We start from the raw sequence: 19,973 nt of genomic DNA, 5'->3' as shown, positions 1-19,973 counted from the left end.
CATGCAACTAAAAAACTAGAAAAAGAATGAATTAAAAATCCCCAATTAAACACCAAATTGGCTGAAAATTAAAGGAGAGATAAGTAAAACTGAAAGTAAGAAGATCTTGAACTAATAAATAAAACTAGAAGCTAGCTTTCTGAAAAAAAATAAAATAGATAAACCATTGGTAAATTTGATTTTAAAAAGAAAAGAAGAAAACCAGATTACTAGTATCAAAAATGAAAGGGATAAACTCACCACCAATAAAGAGGACATTAAGATAATTTTAAGGACTATTTACCCAATTATATGCCAATAAATTTGACAATATAAATGAAATGAAGGAGTATCTACCAAAATATGAATTACCTAGATTAAAAGAAGAAATAAAATACTTAAATAATGCAATCTTAGAAAAAGAAATTTAAAAAACACTCAATGAACTTCCTAAGAAAAAATTCCAAGGACCAGATGGATTTACAAGTGAATTCTACCAAACATTTAAAGAACAATTAATCCCAATACTATATAAACTATTTGGAAAAATAGGTAAAGAAGTCCTACCAAATTCCTTTATGACACAAATATGGTGCTGATACCTAAACCAGGAAGAGTCAAAACAGAGAAAGAAAATTATAGACCAATTTTCCTAATAACTATTGATGCAAATATTTAATTAAAATACTAGCAAAGAGATTACAGAACTATATCATAAGGATCATACACTATGAACAGATGGGATTTATACCAAGAATACAGGGCTGGTTCAATATTAGGAAAACTATTAGCATAATTACCCATATCAATAACAAAACCAACAGAAATCATATGATTATCTCAATAGATACAGAAAAAGCCTCTGACAAAATACAGCATCCATTCCTATTAAAAACACCATAAAGCATAGGAATAAATGGAGCTTACCTTAAAATGGTAAGTAACACTTATCTAAAACCATCAGTAAGCATTATTTGTAATAAGAATAAGCTAGATTTCCCAATACAATTAGGGATGAATCAAGGATGCCTATTATCAATTCTATTATTTAATATTGCACTAGAAATGTTAGCTATAGCAATAAGAGAAAAAGAAATTAAAGGAATTAGAATAGGCAAAGAGGAAACAAAACTATAACACTTTGTAGATGATATGAAAATCTCAGAGAATCAACTGAAAAACTAAATGAAACTATTAACAACTTAATAAAGTTGCAGGACATACATAAATCATTAGCATTTTTATATTTTACCAACAAAGTCCAACAGCAAGAGACAGAAAGAGAAATTGCATTTAAAGTAAGTGTAGATAACATAAAATACTTGGGAGTCTACTTGCTAAGACAAACCCAGGAACAATATGATTATAGAGTTAGAAAAAATAGTAACAAAATTCATCTGAAGAAAACAAACTCAAGGATATCAAGGATATCAACAAAAAAATGTGAAAGAAGGTAGTCTAGCCATACCAACTCTCAAACTGTATTTATCAGTGGTATTTATCAAAACAATCTGGTACTGGCTAAGAAATAGAGTGGTAGATCAACAGAATAGATTAGGTACAAATTAGATTCTGTATATGACCATAATAATCTAAATATGATAAACCCAAAGATCTAAACTTTTGGAACAATAACTCATTATTTGACAAAAACTGCCAGGAAAACTGGAAAACAGTATGGCAAAAACTAGGTATAGACCAATATCTCATGCCATATACCAAGACAAGGTCAAAATGGGTACATGATTTTCACATAAAGGGTGATACCATAAGCAAATTAAGAAGATGGAATAGTTTATCAGTCAAATTTATGGTTAAGAGAAGAATTTAGGACTAAAGAAAATATAAAGAGCATCACAAAATGTAAAATAAATCATTTTGATTATATAAAGTTTAACAGTTTTTGCACAAACAAAACCAATGCAACCAAAATTATAAGGAAGGCAGAAAACTTGGAATAAATTTCTGCAACTATCTTTAATGAAGGCCTTATTTCTCAAATCTGGAGAACAGGGTCAAATTTATAAAAATACAAATCATTTGCCAACTGATAAATGATCAAAGGATATGAACAGGCAGTTTTCAGACAAAGAAATCAAAGCTATTTGTAGTCATATGAAAAAATGCTCTAAATCACTACTGATCAGAGAAATGCAAATTACAACAACTCTGAGATACCACCTCAGACCTATCAGAATGGCTAGCTAATATGACAGAAAAGGAAAGTGATAAATGTTGGAGAGGATGTGGGAAAACTGGGACAGTAATGCACTGTTGGTGGAGTTGTGAAGTGATCCCTACCCTTCTGGAGAGCAATTTGGAATACCCTTTGATCCAGCAATGCTGGGTCTATATCTTACTACGTCTATATCCCAAAGACATCTCCCCCCAAAAAAACCAGAAAAAGACCAATTTGTACAAATATATTTATAGGAGCTCTTCGTGTGGTGGCTAAGAATTGGAAATCAAGGGGATGCCCACTGAAGAATGGCTAAACAAGTTGTGGCATATGATTGTAATGAAATATTATTGGGTTAGAAGAAATGACAACCAGGATGATTTTAAAAAAAAAACTGGAAAGACTTACATGAACTGATGCATAGTGATGTAAACAGAACCAGAAGAACACTGTACACAGTAACAGAAAAAACAGTTGTACAAAGAACTGCAAATGACTTAGCTATTTTCAGCAATACAATGAAGCAAGACAATCCCAAAGGACTAATGATGAAGCATACTTTCTGCCTCCAGAGAAAGAACTATTGACTGAATACTGATTGAAAAATGCTATTTTCTATTCTTTTCTTTTTCAAATCTTCTTCTACAAAATGACTAACATGAAAACGTTTTACATAATTGCACATGTAAAACTATATCTGCTTACCATCTCAGGAAGGAGAAGGGAAGGGAGGGGAGGGGAGGGAGGGAGAGAATTTGGAACTCAAAGCTTTAAATTAAAATGTTTTAAAATTTTTAAAAAATAATGCTATTATTTCTTAAGGTCCAAGTCTCCTGACTCCAAATTCATCACTCCTTCTTTCCATTGCACCACACTGCCTTTAAGATTGCCAGAAATGCTTCAAGACACTTCATAGTACTTACCGATTTTTGATTGAGCTGGCTACTGTCATATCCAGTGGTGATATCCCGTATGTGCAATATGTCAAATGTCCCACAATATTTTGGATATTCTTTAGGAGAATGAAAATTGCGAAGTCTTTCAAATATATTTTTGATAGTAGGTGGATCATAACATAAGAAATAGGATGTCTTTGAAATATGATATCCATACCTAGATAAAACAAAAAATCAAAATTTGAGTTTAAATAAACATTATATTAAGTTCTAAATGGATATACAACCTAAAATTAAAAGGTCACATCATTAAAAAAAAATTAAATGAGGATGAAAGAGATACCTTTCACAACAATTATAAGGAGAAAAATTCTTGATCAAATAAGACAAAGGGGTAATCACAAATGAGAAAATAGATCATTTCAATCACATTTTGCACAAATATCAATACACCAAGGATAAGAAGGGAAACTGACCAGCAGAAAAAACATTTTTGAATCTAATATTTATCTAAGTATATGATGATTCCAGCTAATAGAACATAAGCTCCCTCAGGACAAGAATGGTTTTCTTTTGGTTATTTATAAATTGTGCCTAAAAAATATGCCTAGTACATACCAGAAATTTAACAAATCAACAAGTGTTTACTAAGGTCCTACTATATAACAAGTACAAAGACAAAAAAACGAAACTATCTCTTCTCTTAATTACCTTACATTCTATTGAGGAGATTGGGGAGAAGAGCTCTGAATGCCAAATAGATTTTGTATTTGATCTTGGAGGCAATAGGAAGCTACTGAGTTTACTGAGTAGGACAATGACAGAGTTAGATTTGCAGTTTAGGAAAATCACTCTGGTGACTGAATGGAGGGTGGACTGAAGTGGGGAGAGACTTGAGGCAAGCAGACCCACCAGCAGGCTGTTGCAATAATAGTCCAGGTAAGAAATGCTAAGGACTTATACCAGAGTGGTGACAGTGTCACAGAAGAGAATATTTTGGAGATGCTGCAAAGTTAAATTCAATAAGCCTTGGTAACAGATTGGATACGGGTGGTTAGACATAGTATGGAATCCAAAATGACTCCTAGGTTGTGGGCCTGAGGGACTGAAGGATAGTGTTGCTCTCTGCTGTAACAAGGAAGACAGGAGGTGGGAAGGGTTTATGGGAAAAGATACTAAGTTCCGCTTTTGACTTATAGAGCTGTTGATTAGATAAGAATTAGATAAGATTAGAATTAGATAAAAATAAGATAAAGATGCAAAAAGTTTTCTAAATAAATGGAACAGTGAATTTTGAGAAAAGCAACAGGATTTTCTCTAAGAACTATACACATATGTATATGATTGGCTTCCAAATTTGTTTATCATGGAAATTCAGATTCTGAATATGTTTCAGTAACAAGTTCTCAAAACTGGATTAAGGATTTTACACATAAATTGAATTGACAATGGTAAAGAAAGTGAAACTGTTTTCCCATTATTAAAGTATCTGTCTGATAATTTTTAAAAAGAGAGCTCATTTTATAGTTGTATCCTCAGAAATTTTTAAAAGATTTTTACATTAGGTACAAGATTTAGGTAAGGACAAAAACAGCAAATGGTATATAAACTGAAATTCTCTGAAATTTCAGAATTATCTAGGAACTTCTAGATTTGGAACCAGAGAAGCTGAGTCCCTTTTCGAGCTGTCCTGAGAATAAGCATACTGTGCAAGAAAAGATATCTAGAGACCAGATAACTAACCAGATAACTAACTACATAAGACATCTGGGACTCAAAATGTGCTGGTTAAATGGATATTAAGAATGGATTACTAGGATAAAAGAAGACTTATGTTAACTAATATTGGTGATAATTTTGGTCTTTTGTTCTAAGATGATTTTAAGTTTTCTTGGTTATCTTGGTGACATGTAAATCTCCCTTCTCAGACCTAGTTCACTGTGAGCCTTCCAAGTAGTTTGATGTGACTGGACAATGTAATTATGATAATGAATTTATGAAAAACTTTATTGCTTTGCTTGAACCTAGTCCTGCATGGTTGGGAAACTGGACAATTTCTACATGCTATTTAAAGACCCTTAACCAAGGATCTATGTTACGCTGACCAGAAATTCAGATCCAAAGATTGCTACAAGTTTTCTCACAACCATTAACACGTATGTCTTCTTAAGGGCCCCACTAGATCTTTCTGATTACTTCCACAGCTGTTAAACTCGAGGGTGGGTACTCCTGGATCATCTGAAGAAAGCTCCTGCTCCTGAGTGAACAGGAGAACCTCAAGGGACCTCAATGTTCTAGTACGGACCCAGAAGCAGCCAACATCCAGATGAGACAGCTGTCCCAAGATTCTGCATGAGGGCTGAGTATACTGTTCTAGTTTTTTCTTCTCTTTCCTTTTATTACATGTCCAATCATCAAAGGCCCTGATTCAAGCATGTGCTAGCATTTTCTCCTTCTACATTCTTGGCCTCCCTCTCTTTTCTGCTTTCAAGAAAACAATGGCTAGCACTATCTGATACCTGGGACGCACTTCCCTGATAGGTCCCCTCAAGCAACTGACCTCGTGGGACAAAACTGGCCTCTTGTGGCATCTTGGCTTATATCTGTCTTGTCAACAAACCAGAAGAATAGGGGTCCTTTCCGACCCCCCCCCTTTGGCCAAAAGGAGGAAATGTCAAGATATTAGGAGTTGCCCTGTTTTCCAGAGCTAAGGCTCAGCAAACAAGCTGGGGCCCGAGCTTGGCATAACAACAATACTTTGAGCTTACCATATGGGAAAATCATATAATTATTGTATTGTTTTGACCAGCATAAGTGTTTTCTGAGATCAGACAAGTTCAGACAAGTACCCAAGTTCTGGACATGAAGCCCTGCTATGAATCAAACTTATTACACTGTTGCTGTTATCCTTCCCGGTCAGGGCTACAGCTCACTACACAACTGCTGGTATAAGCATCAAGATCTCCCCATACTGCCTCGGGTCCTCCCCACTCAGGGTGGGGCTCCAGTATGTGTGACCCTGCTTGCAAGCCATTTCTGAAACTAAACTTCTCTTTGATTCCTGACTCTATCTGTTTCCTGCTTTGTTCAGCTCTGGTCATCCACAGGTTAGAGGCTGGTTCCATCTGACTGACAATGTCTACTAGACATCCAGTTGGAGATGTCTGAAAGGCAGTTGAAGATTCAAGATTGGAAGTCAGCAAAAAGATTAAGGTAGGATTAGAGATGGTAATTAAATCCATGGGAGCTGATAAGATCACTAAGTGAAGTGGTACAGAGGGAGAAGAGAAGAGGGCTCAGGATAGAACCCTGCAAGACAAATTTAGTTAGAAGGCATGATCTAGAAAAGGATCCAGCAGAGGGGATTGAGAAGGAGCAGTCCGATAGGTAGGAGGAGAAGAGAACCAGGAGAGTGGTATTCCAAAAAGACAAAGAAAAGAGATTATCAAGGAGGAGAGGAGATCAATAGTGTTAAAGGCTTCAGAAAGGTCAAGGAGAATGAGGATTGAGAAAAGGCCATTGGATCTGGCAATTAAGAGATAACTGGTAACCTTGGAGAGAACAATTTCAGAGGAAAAGTCAAGAAGCCAGACTATAAGAGAAAAAATGGGAGTAACCTTTTATAGTTGATCTTTTCAAGGAGTTTAGCTACAAAGGGCAGAAGAGATATGGGATGATAGTTAACAAGAAATGGAAGGATCAGGTGAGGGTTTTTAAGATGTAAGACACATGGGCATGTTGGTAGGCAGTAGTGAAGGAGTCAACAGAGAAGAAAACACTGAAAATAAGTGATAGAGTAAGTATGACAGAGTGGACAATGTGTTGGAGGAGACAAGATGGGATGGAATCACTTATTCAGATACTTGTTAAGGAGTAAGGCCACATCATCATTTTATTTCATACAATCAAAAACATTATTCTGAGAAGGGATCCTCAGATTTCGCCAGACTGCCAAAAAAAGTCCATTGCACACAAAAAAGCTTAAGACTTCTTAGTTTAGTGGGAAAATGCATTGTTTTGGAAAAATTGAGTTTGACATGTCTGTGGCTCATCTAGTTTTTTTTTTTAAAAGTAACTTTTGTTTGACTTCATTTTTTGTCAATTAATGAACATTAATTTTCTCTTCCTCCCAAGTTTAAAACACAAACATATAATCAAAACAAACTTTTACATTGCCCAGGTCAAAAAAGTATAACTAATATATAACTAATTCTACATGCTGAGTCCGCTACCTCTCTTCCTGGAGGCTGATGTCATGTTTCATCAGATCTCTGGAGGTGTGCTTAGTCATTAGAGTGAGTAGGGTTCTTAAGTCATTACATCAAGCTGATGCTCAACAGATTTTGCTGAAGCTCCTAATTTTAACTTTTTATTTCAGGTTTATTTCTTATAGACAACATGCTGTTGGATTTTGCTTTCTAATCCATTCTTCTATCCTCTTCTATTCTATGGATGAGTCCATCCCATTCATAGTTACAATTGTTAATTGAGTTTATTTTTATTATTAAGCCACATAATAGAGTCACACCATGTCATCTAATTAGATTCCTTTTAACTGCACTAATGATGAAAATATTTTTAGGGGTTACACATTTACTGGGTAATTGTAATTGTAAGGAAAAATCTTGGTCAAAGAAAAAGAACATGCCACCTCCTTCCCTTTGTTGGAGATATGGGAAATTCTGGGTATGGAATGTTGCATACACTTTCAGAGAATATATGTCAACTAGTTTTGCTTATCTGTTTTTTAATGATCTCTTAACTGCTACAAATAGCTTTTCTCATAATTCTTACTTTTGAACTTTTGACAGTTTTAAACATGGTAGACCACTAACGCCTTCCTGGGCTTTCTGACACTCCTTTCCCCTTGTTCTGCTTTTACTTCTATGACCTCTTCTTCCGGCTTCCCTTCCTGAATTACTGTCCATGTCCTGCCCTCTGCCCTTTAAGCAAGGATGCGCCCCAGAGTCTGCCCTAGACCCTCTTTTCTTTACACTATTTCTCTTAGTAAGATCATCGGCTCCCCTGATTTCCACTATTATCTCTATACAAAAGACTCCCCAGTTTCTCTCCTAAACTCCAGTCCCACATCACCAACTATCTGCTGAACTTCTTTACCGGGATGTCTCATAGACATATTAAATTCAACATGTTCAAAACATAATTCATTGTTTTCTTCTCTAAATCTATTCCTCTTCAAAAAGTCTCTGTTTCTATTAGGCACCACCATCCTTCTAATCATTCAGATTCGCAAACTCAGTCATTTTCTACTCATCTTTCTCTCCTTTACTCCACCTCTCCAATATCTGAATAGCTGCTAAATTTTTTCAATTCTATTTCTGAAACATATTTTGCCTCTATCTCCTTCTCTCCTCTCCTACAGCAACCATCCTAGCTTAGTTCTTCATCACCTCTTGCCAGGACTATTACAAGAGCTTTTTAATTGTATTCTTTTTTTCTAATCCATCCCCTTCCCAAACTATTCTCCACTTAACTACCAAAAAAAATCTTTCTATGTTACCACCTACTCAAGAATCTTCAGTAGCTCCCTAACTGCCTCTAGGATAAAATACCAACTTCTTCATTTAGGATAAGATTTAGGGATAAAATAGAACTATGAGATTATCTATTTCCAGGAGTGGGGAACCTGCAGTCTTGAGGCCACATGTAGCCCTCTAGGTCCTCACGTGCATCCTTTGACTGAATCCAAACTTCATAGAACAAATCCCCTTAATAAAGGATTTGTTCTGTAAAACTTGGACTTAGTCAAAAGGCCATAGCCAAGAACCTAGAAGGTCACAGTGGCCCTGAATTCCAACCCCCTCATTTTTACAGCTGAGGAAACTGAGACTCAGTGAGACTTGCCAGCAAGTGATAACATCAGAATTTGAACCCAGGTCCTCTGACTCCTATTGGAGCACTATTTATATTATACCACATTAGCATTTAAATCCCTTTATAATCTGAATCCAGTCTACCTTTTCAAATATATTTCACCTTATTCTCCTTTACTCACTCTATAATCCAAATTAATGTTTTTTCCTCAAGATGCTTTCTTTTGAAGTGTGTTCTACCCCACCTGGAAGGAACTATCTTCATACCTCTGTCTTTTATAATACTTCTTATTACATAATACTATACTTATATAATCCTATTTATATATAATACTACTTATAATAGCTTCCTTCAAAATTCAGCTCAGGTATGAACTATAGGGAGACTTTCCCGGTATCCCTTTTCAGTACTCTCTCCCCATTAGATAATTAATAAAATAATCTCATATTCACTTTTCAATTCACCTCATATATCCCCACATAAAATATCATCTCCTGAGGGCAAAGACTTTGTAAAAATTGTTTTTGTCTTGTGTTTTCAGTATTTAGCGTATCACACTGGGCTACGTTGGCCAGCACTTAAATATTATTTGTTCGTTTTCTTTTAAGGGGGTAATTCAAGGTTTCTTCCCTTCTCCTTGAACTAGAACAATGAATCATTACTGTCTACATGCTTTCCATTCCAAGGGTGTCACAGTACCAGTACCACATAGCAGAAGTTCAGGGTAGGGAACTTCTATTAGTAATAAAAAAGGTGGAAGGTGACTGTACACTGCTAAAGCTGTGGTTTACCTAAAGGTTGTTTAACCTTGTGAATGCCATTTCTTCCCTAAGGGAGTTTCTATCACATTTGTTCACATTTGTTTGGAAGGCATATATGCAGATTCAGTTCTAAACAACATTTATTAAGCACCTACAATACACTCAAGGCACTGAAGAATACGAGGAAAAAGCAACACAACAAAACAAAAAAGAGTCCCTGCTCTTGAGGATTTTGCATTTACTGAAAGTCTAGCATTCCAACATCCAGCCAATCTGCTGTCTTTTTAGATAAGTGATAGATAATCATATCACTATCCAGGGAAAATTGGAGTCTAACCATGACCACCATGCAGAGTGAGTCAGAGTTCCTGTTCCTAGGACCTTCGATAGTTACAAAGAGCAACAAACAAGGGAGTGTTAATTCAATTAAAGCCCTAAACATAAATAATAAACAAGAGTACAGAATGCTAGATTCACAACAACAGAATTTACCTTTCATAAACTTTAGTAAGCTGCTGTGCCAATGTCAGATTCCTGGTTTCTAGGTAAGCTGCCATTTCAGCAACAACAACAGCTGCACTCACTCCATCTTTATCCAAAACGAAAGTCCCACATAGAAACCCTAGGAAATAAAAAGAGCTTCAGAAAAAATAATTTTTTAAGAGAAAATAGGTTTCTTATGTTTCTATCAGTCATATTTCTAAAGGACAAAATAAATTGAGTGCCATTTAACACCTGATGAAACCTTCAAAATAAACACATTTAGTGGCTTTTAAAAAAGTTAATCATGTCTTTTTCATAAAAATTAAAGATGTTACAAATCAAAACTAAAAACTAGAAGACAAAAATTCCTTCTCTACACGATTTCACATTGAAATGTGCTTGTTGATTGTTTTAAGATAGTAATTACTACTACATTAAGCAATCAGAATTTTCTAAAGAGTAAAGCTATCTGAAAATAAAATGATCTGTCTTATGAGATAGTGAGTTTCCTGTTAATGGAGTTTACTGAAGTAGAGGATCATAACATCTGAAGCTGAAAGGGGTCTTAGAATATCAATAAGTCCAAACCACTCATTTTACAGATAAGAAAACTGAGACCAAAAGAAATGAATTGAGTAAGTTTCACACAGCTAGCAAGGGCTGGAGCTATAACTTAAATTCAGAATCCAGATCTTCTGACTCCAAATCTACTTATACTAGAAGAATAATAATTGTGTTTGGAGGATATTATCAGAGGAGCTTCATATTTTAATCAATTCCCAGAAAAGCACAGCTGGAAGAGATCAAAGGTCCAACTTCTACCTAACACATGAATGAATTCTTTCTACAGAATGTCCAGTACATGGTCATCGAGATCTCACTCCATAAGGAACTGGCTTTTTCCCCAAAAGCAAGGGTAAAAGACATAGGGTAGAAGTAAATGACCTCTAAGGTCTTTTCCAGTGCTAGCTAATGTACTATGTTTCAAAAAAAAGCAGAAATACCAATTAATAAAGTACATAGTAATACATGTACGAGATCACCAGTGACAAGCAAGACGAGAGCAGCAATGGTGGCTGTAAGTCTTTCTAGTATTCTAATACATACCAATAGACTCTTCAAATGCAAACAGGACTTCTTTCCCATTTTCCAAGAGTTCTTTTATTCTACTTCCAATCCATTTAAAACCTGGCAGTGTTTCCTGAAATGTAAAGTAAGATACTAAGTGATTTTTCTATCATATATATGTGTGTGTGTGAAAACATACACATATGGAACAATATGCATGCATACTGTGTTCATGTATAAAGAAGACATGGCTATTTATTGTGATAGAGTCCCAATATCAGCACATGTGCTTGACTACTTTTATGAACATTTACACTGAACCACTTACACTACTCTCTAACTCTGGGACCCAGTGGAATAATAAATGAAATAACCTATAAAAGTTATCAGTTTGTAGTCGGTTTATCAGTTTAGTACTAAGATTGCTTTTCAAGAAGCATGGAATGGAGCAGAATAAAGTTACACAGCCAAATGCAAAGTACAACATAAATTATTAGAGATGATTAAAAATAGAAATATGTACATAATCTAAACTGAAAGTAAAAAGGAAGATTCCTTATTTAATCAGTAATTATCAGAGGAAGCAATAATGCTGATTTTCAAAATTACTGGTTCTTTGTAAGCTATTTAATTACTTTTAAAACTTAACCTTCTTAAAGCTCTCTCCAAAAATGCCAAAACAACTAGGTGAAAAAATATTCACTTTTCTACTGGTTTTTCTGATGTCATGGAATCACAGCTACTGTAAGTGACTAGAAAGTGCTTAGAAAGAATACTCCATACTAGAAGTCAAAAGATCTGTAACTAACTAGCTGTGTGGTCTTGAGAAAGTCACCTTACAGAAAATCATCTGTAAAACAGGGAGGTTGGATTCAATGTTTGTAAGGTCCTCTCTACTACTAAAATTATACAAATACAAACTTAGAAATAGCATTTTTTTTATTATAAGTTAAACCAATGGAAATCAATATTTGTAAAAATTCCTTTACTTCTAGTTGCAAAGATAAACACAAAAATACTATCTAGCTCTTACTTCAAACTGAAATCCTTCTTTATGTGCAATTGCCTTCAAAATTTTGGAGGAGACTGTAGTGGCTAACATGTAAATGTTCTTCACATCAGCATTCTGTGACTTATTTTCCTTCCAGCAATCAAACATCCACCACCCAAACAACGCTGCTAACTCATTGCCTGTGAAAACTTTCCAACGGCCACTGCACAGAGAAGGGAAAAATTCATCAAAACCAAATTCCTTTGAATCTCATATTTTAAAAAACATTAAAACATTAATACCTACAATGGTAACAAAAATACATTCAATTTAAACACCAAGTAGGATAGCTAAGAAAATAGACTACCTTTTTTTTTTTTAAAGTTGTTACCAAAAATGCCAAGCTATGACAGGTAGAAGTACCACTGAGGAAATTATGATATTGCTCTAAGACAAAAGAACAGTCAAATCAAACGTTTAAGCCTTTTTCGGATACTTACTCCCCTTGCAGTTCAGCCACTGCCAGTCTGTCTGCGTCAGGATCTGTGGCTACTACTACTCTGGCATTTTCTTTCTCAGCCAATCTCAGAGACAGCTCCTGGGACAAGCACCCAAAAATTCCGATTACATTGAAGAAGCTAAATTTATACTAACTCTCAAATGCATGTAATATGTTGAAATATTAACCCTCTCTAATGTTCTCTAGTTTTAGAAGAACAGAGGTTAACCAAATTTTAAATTAAGATTCTAGATTTCCCTAGTAATATCATCAAGGGTTTATCTAGCATTAATGTAAGAACATAAATTCCCTTAAAATTTAAGAAAGACATAAAAAATGACTTCTGCTTTTCTAACCCTTAAAAACTTAATCGTATTCTGACCTGTAAGTGACAAAGGCAGCCTAGAAGAATGGGAAAAGCACTAGGTTGAGACTAAGATCTAGGTTAAAGTTATGACTTCAATATTTATTAGCTGTGTAACTTGAGGCAAATACCTGTCTCTCTTTGGGCCTCAGTTTCCCCAAGAGTAAAATGAAGGGAATGAACTAGATGATAAGATTATAAATTTAGGACTGGAAGGGACCTAAGAAGATTTGCAGAAGTCTATTCTAACTATGCTATTTCAGGATTCTTTGCATTTTAAAGGAGTTAATTCAATTAGGTATTAAAATATATAGCTACCAGCACAGATTCTCCTTCTTCAGGATTTGGACATTTAACAGTAGAAAAGTCTGGGTCGGGATCCTGTTGCTCTGGTACTGGAATTGGAGGTTTAAATCCAAATACTTTAAAAGCCAACTGCACATAATCGTGTCCAACTCCATGAAATGATGTATGGACAAATTTCAAGTTTGTCTGTGAGTTCAGCTCTCTGAAAAGAAAAACTACAATTCAATCAATACTACAAATACCTTTAATTATGATATAATGGAAAATGTCAATTATCTAAGAAAATGTAGCTAAAGAATTCTACATTCTGGGCAGAAATCTAGGGTGACTCAATAATAAACCATAGTATTCAATTAAAAGAACAAAAATTTCTAGTCTGATCTTCTTCCTCTCTAAGTTTAGAAAGCCTAGCAATGCCTGAAGGTCATTAAGGTCATAGGTACAAGGTGATACCATGATCAATTTTGACAAAATGGGCACCAACTCTTTGAAAGAAGCAAAACGAACTAGCTTTCTTTTCTGCTCATTTATTCTATAATGTCCAAACTAATGGCTGACACTTTCTCCCAGCTCCTATGGCATGGCATTCCCCTTCTGTTTCTCACTACCACCTTACAAAGACTTACATATATGGTCAACCTTGTTCACATAATTTCAGAATTTGAGAGTTGGAAGGGATGTCTGTAGGTATACAGCTCAAGTCATACATAAAAGGAATTTCTACTAAAACATATCTAGTAAGTGGTCACCTAGACTCTGCTTGAAGACCATCAAGAAGGCTGAACCCATCATATCTCAGGCAACTTTAATTATTATTTTTAATTTTTTTGCTACAATTGGTGTCCCAAGTTGTCTCCATTCCGTCCCAATCTTTTATTAGGGAAGGCCAACATTTGTGATATATGTGGAACCATACAATACCTCCATATTTTCTTTATTATTTTCTGGAGATGGATTGCATTTTTATTTATAAGTCCTTCATAGTTGATTTGAATGTTCATATTACTCAGAATAGCTTAGTCACTCATAGTTACTCTTCAAACAATGCTGTATGCTTCAAACAATATTGTATACAAATGTATATATTATATTCTCTTGGTTCCACTAACTTTACTCTCCATTATTTCATGCAAATCTTTCCATGTTTTTCTAAAACCAACCCGCCTGTCATTTCTTAAAGCATAGTTATATTCCATCACAATTTCATATACTACAAGTTGTTCAGTCATTCCCCAGTGGATGGGCATCCTTTCAATTTCCAGTTCTTTGCCACCACAAAGAAGCTGCTAAAAATATTACTGTGGGAAACAGATCTAATAGTGGTATTGCTGGGTCAAAGGGTACACACAGTTTTATAACTCTTTGGGTATAACTCCAAATTGCTCTCCAAAATGATAAGTTAATTCCATCAACAGTGTAAAAAGTGTTCCAATTTTTCCTCATCCCTTCCAACACTGGTCATTTTCCTATTCTCTCATTTTGGCCCAACCATTCTGATAGGTGTGAGATGGGTACCTCAGTGCTGTTTTAATTTGCATTTGTCTAATGAATAACAATTTAGAGATTTTGGAGCATTGTTATGTGACTATATATTGCTTTGATTTCTTCTTCCAAAATCAGCCTGTTCATATCCTTTGACCATTTATCAACTGAGAAATGACTCATATTCTTATAAATTTGACTCAGTTTTTTTGAGTTTATTTGAGTTTGAGATGTGAAACCTTTATCTGGAAAACTGGCTATAAAATATTTTCCCCAATTTTCTGTGTTCATTCTAATGCTAGTTGTATCAGCTTTATTGTACAAAACCTTTTTACTTTAATGTAATAAAAATTATCCATTTTATATCCCACGATGCTATCTTATTTATTCACAAACTTTTCTCTTATTATTCTAATAGGTACAAATAAATCTAATAGGTAATATGTCCCAAGCTCCTCTAATTAGGATATAACCCTTTATGTCTACATCATGTATTCATTCTGATCTTATCTTGGTAAATGATTTAATTTTTGCCAGTTTGCTTTTCAGTTTTTCCAGCAATTGTTACCAAATAGTGAGTTCTTATCCCCAAAACTCAGATCTTTACATGTATCAAACATGGGGTTACTACAGTAATTTACTGGTGTGTATTGCATTTCTACTCTCCTCCACTGATCCACCTTTCTATTCCTTAACCAGTACCAGATAGTTTGATAATTACCACCTTATGGTATAGTTTAAGATCTGGTACTGCTATACTTCCTTCCTTTATATTTTTTTCATTAATTCTTTTGATATTCTTGATCTTTTGTTAAGGTAACTCTAATTATTAAGAAGATTTTCCTGATATCAAGTCTAAATTCATCTCTAACTCCCATGCACTGTTGCTGGTTTTGCCCTTTGGGGCCAAAAGAAGGCCCTTCAAATGCCTGAAGACAGATATTATGTCTCCCAAGTCCTCTCTTCTTTAGCCTAACCATGGCTATTCCTTTCACTGATCCTCATATGACAAAGACTTGACTTCTTTCACTGTTCTAGTTATCCTCCTTGAGATTGTCTGGTGCCCTGAACAATACTATAGGTGAAGTCTGAGGAGAGCAAGCAGAGGACAGTTTCTATCACATCTCCTCAAAGTCCTGCCTTTCTTAATGCAACCTAAAATCTCATGAGGTTTTTTTGTCTGCTATGTGACTCTGCTGTCTCCTCTTTAAGTCTGCTAAAACAACTAGATCTTATTCAGAACAACTAACCTTCCTCAGCTCATCCAGAAATATATGTAGATTTTCTAAAAAGTTTTTATCAGCAATTAAGAGAATGAATCCAAGAATTTTAATAATAATATCTAGCACTATGTTCTAAGATCCCCTTTTAGGGGGCATTAAGTGGTCAGTACCAAACTATTAAACTAGGTTTGTCTCAGGCCCATGTTACAAGATTCTGACTTTAGCTCTATATGAAGCTATCTCGTCTAGAGACAAATCAGATATGAGTACTCTACATCTAGGCAACGCAGAGATCTTATACTTCATTTCATGAAGTGTTTTACTACAATTGTATCTTTCTAAACCTACTTCTGATTTGGTCCAGAGCTCCTAGTGGTCATGAATGGACCATATCAACAAGATTCCACACATATTTTGAGAATGACTGAGAGTGACCCTTCATACCAGGGAAATCACACAAGCTGACAACACTACATATACAGATATACATAAAACAACACTACAACCCACATGCCTAAGAGGCGGTATGGATTTAGAGGCAAAAGACATGAGAATTCAGGCCTACTTCTACTCATTGTATGATCATGAATAAGTCACTTTCCTCTCTAAGCCTGTTTCCTCTTTCATAAAACATGTATGATTCTTGCACTACTTATTTCACAGAGCTGTTGTGAGAAAGAAGATAATAAGTTGTATAATGTTATAGAAATGTGGGCTGTTATTATTACTATCCAGGACAAGGAACAAGTCATTTCTTCATATACTCAGCAAACATTTTATAATTAAGAACTTCCAAGTATAAGTAATGGCATTCAAGTGACTAAATTTCATTCAAAAGAGAAGATTATTTGACACCTTGTTTAGAAAGGAAAAAAATATATTAAAAATGATAACAGGTAACACATAATGGCTTGCTGAGGAGAAATAAGAGAAAATGAAACAACAAAAACATTTTTAAAACTCTACTTTGTAGGGAGTTCTTTGAGGAATTGGGGAAAATGAAAAATGTATGCTGCCCCTCAAAAAGGTAGCTTCTCAGTGATTTTCAGTGATAGCTCAAAAACTAATTTTAATAACAATAATTATACAAGAAAATTTCATTTTATGTAGGTTACTTACACTTTAAAAATGATTTCAGTATAACAAATACACAAGAGCCTGTGCCCTGCTCCCTTCCCAGTAAACAGACACAGAAAACTGACCACAAAATAGCCAACAGACTACAAACGGCTAAAGAGTAACGTGGCCCAAATCACACAGGACACCAGATGCCTTAGGAGTGGCAATGATTTTTTTTATGTATTTTTTTTATGTCAAAAAGGAAGCTTGAGACAGATAGGAGGAAGTGCTCGTGGTTCTCCCCCACTCCTTTTCCTGTTATTACCTCTGCCTCCTTCCTGCTGGGCTCCTGCCTTACCTCCCTCAACTACAAATTGTGTCTGTTTTCTCTCTTGGCTCTGCCTAAGGCTGATTCTGTTACTGCTTGACCTACTCACATTTCTTTTGCCCTGCATTAAAGTGAAGTTATCACATTTTCCCAAGCAAGTACCTGTGGAAACAGATCTTTTTCAGATCTTCCATGTAACGTGTACAAATGTCCTGCAGAGGATCTCTCTTCAGAGGGCTGGTATCCACTAGATTCTCATTCCAGGAATCAATCCAGGGCTCAACACTTTCTTCTATGCATTTCAGGATCTCTTTATCATGAGGAGATGTAATCTGAGCACCTGTTTCCCAATATACCTAGATGATTTAAGAACAATTCAACATTCATTAAAGAACCTACTGTGTGTAAAGCATAGGGATACAAAATCAAAAAATACAAGTTTCTTCCCCCAGGGAGCTTAAAATCAAATGGGTAGATGTGGCATTTACACAAATTAGTATCATCTATGATAAAGAATCAAGATGAGAGAAGTATGCTAAGAAGAGTTAAGGAAAGTAAGATTATTTTTAGTTAACAGGCTCAGATAAGTTTCCAGGGTTAGGATGCTCCTGTTCTTAATAAGGATTTCAACAAATAACACGTACAACTTTGGGAATGAGGGACAATAAACACAAATGGAGACAAGAAACAAGAAATCACAGAATTTTAAGCTGGAAGCTAGATGAAATTAGGAAATTAATTATTAGGAATTAAGGTGGTCCAGTTTGGCTACAAAGTGGAATGTGTAAAATAAGGCTAGAAAGATAGGCCTGAACCAAAGTGGAGAACATTAAATGCTAAGGTAAAGCTTTATGTGATGAAGAACATGATTACAATTACTATCTGATTTACCTAAAGGGTCCCTCCATTAACTGCAATGTGAATTTGGCTTTACCTAAAAACATACTGAGCTAACAGACTATTAGGTGATTAGGTGATTTTTCACATGGGATCAGTCCAATAAATGTCACAGCAATGATTATTCTTTCACAGAAGCAGAATACACAGGAGAACAATTAAAACACAACTCATCACCACAAATCAGGTCACAACCTAAGATTCTCAACTCTACACACATAAGTCAAGGGGGAGAAGAATGTTAAATAAGATTATCTCTAAAGTCCCTCCTGACTCATTTAGTCAAGCTTCCCATATAGGAATCCCTTCTACAGAATTCCTAAGAGATGATCACAGAGAGTTTCTTCTTGAACACGTACAATGGGGAAGGTCAGCTTCAGGAAGCAGGAAACACATCACTTCATGACACAGCCCTTGGTGCTGAACAGTCCTTTAGTACGTTGAGCTTGTTTGGATACCTGTAATTCCTATTCATTGATTCTAATTCTTTCATCTGAAACATCACAAAACAAGCTCACACTTCCTTCACTTGACAAATATCTCGATCATCGTGTTTTCAGGCCTCCTTCCTTGAACCTTCATCCCCCCTTCCATTATCTTGTTGCTAACTCATTTCTCACTCCTTGGGGAAGCATACTGATGCTTCCCATTTCCTCTATGGACAACACATTACAAAACAGTATTAGAACAGCACTTTAATCTAAATTCCTTGGTCCAATATGAAGGCAAAAGTCCTTCTTAATCAATTCCTAAGCAAAGTCTTGCACCAAAATCTTTTTATATTACTCTTACAAAAAGCCTTATTACTTTCTGAGAGAAAACTGGGGTAACTTAAGAAAGAACTCTAAGCTCTTGAAAAATGGATGAGAGTGGCAACCAGAATTAGATTGGAAACACATGAATCTAATAAAAGTCATTACCTATCTTTATCCTGGAACAGAATGATTAGTTTAAGCAAAGAAGTCTACAGGATGCACCAAAAGCTAAATGATGAATCACAACTGTTCAATGAACTTGTCTAAGCTTTGGAGCTACTAATTGTGGAATTGTGTGTTTATTTAGAAATACAATAAATTGTAACTCCAAAAGGGCTTGTGTCAAGAAGAGATTTCCCAGCACAAGAGGAATTCCCATTCCTTTGTATTTTCTCTCTCTAAGCAAAGATCCTGAACATGGAGTCATGGAGCCTGAGTGTGAATCTTGACTCTGTCATTCAGGGATCTTGGGTAAGTCATTGAACTCTGGGTTTCAATTTTCTAAGAATAATGGTCAAAGGGTATGGTTAGACTAAGTGGTCCTTCTCAGAAGGTGCTTCTTCACGTATCTGATTCAAGGACTCCTATACAAGTTTACCACAGCAATAGTGTTTTTGTTCCTGGGGTAACAAGTATGCGTAATGCCTATTTTTTGCCAGTTGCTCTGCCCTCCTCTTTGGTTGTTGAATTCCTAACCAGTGGCTTTACTATGTCTAAAACTGTAAAAAAATCATTCTTAGCTCTGAGGCCATACAAAAATTGACCTTCAGGCTACAGTCTGGCAGCCTCTGCTTTAAAGCCCAACTCAAAGCTTCCTCTTCCTCCACAGTTTTCCTCATCCCCTCAGACAAGAATGAATTCTGTACTT

The 19,973-nt window shown here is 35.3% G+C and overlaps 1 protein-coding gene across 2 annotated transcripts in view; it reads right to left on the bottom strand.

The window, feature by feature from the left end:
• Positions 1–19,973, bottom strand: part of PGM2L1 (phosphoglucomutase 2 like 1) — an 88,640-nt gene that overhangs the window by 23,804 nt on the left and 44,863 nt on the right. For both annotated transcript variants that reach the window (XM_072610864.1, XM_072610865.1), the window contains exons 6-12: positions 17,616–17,809; positions 13,374–13,563; positions 12,693–12,790; positions 12,235–12,415; positions 11,241–11,334; positions 10,143–10,272; positions 3,082–3,271 (exon numbers count right to left, since the gene is read on the bottom strand). In XM_072610864.1, the coding sequence (XP_072466965.1) occupies positions 3,082–3,271; positions 10,143–10,272; positions 11,241–11,334; positions 12,235–12,415; positions 12,693–12,790; positions 13,374–13,563; positions 17,616–17,809 (1,077 nt within the window). The remainder of the gene's footprint in view (positions 1–3,081; positions 3,272–10,142; positions 10,273–11,240; positions 11,335–12,234; positions 12,416–12,692; positions 12,791–13,373; positions 13,564–17,615; positions 17,810–19,973) is intronic.

Source organism: Notamacropus eugenii, chromosome 5, assembly GCF_028372415.1.
Source record: "Notamacropus eugenii isolate mMacEug1 chromosome 5, mMacEug1.pri_v2, whole genome shotgun sequence".
In the NCBI taxonomy this organism is placed as follows: domain Eukaryota; kingdom Metazoa; phylum Chordata; class Mammalia; order Diprotodontia; family Macropodidae; genus Notamacropus; species Notamacropus eugenii.
The sequence above is the reverse complement of the archived record's forward strand: the minus strand, read 5'-3'. Positions and strand labels throughout refer to the sequence as shown.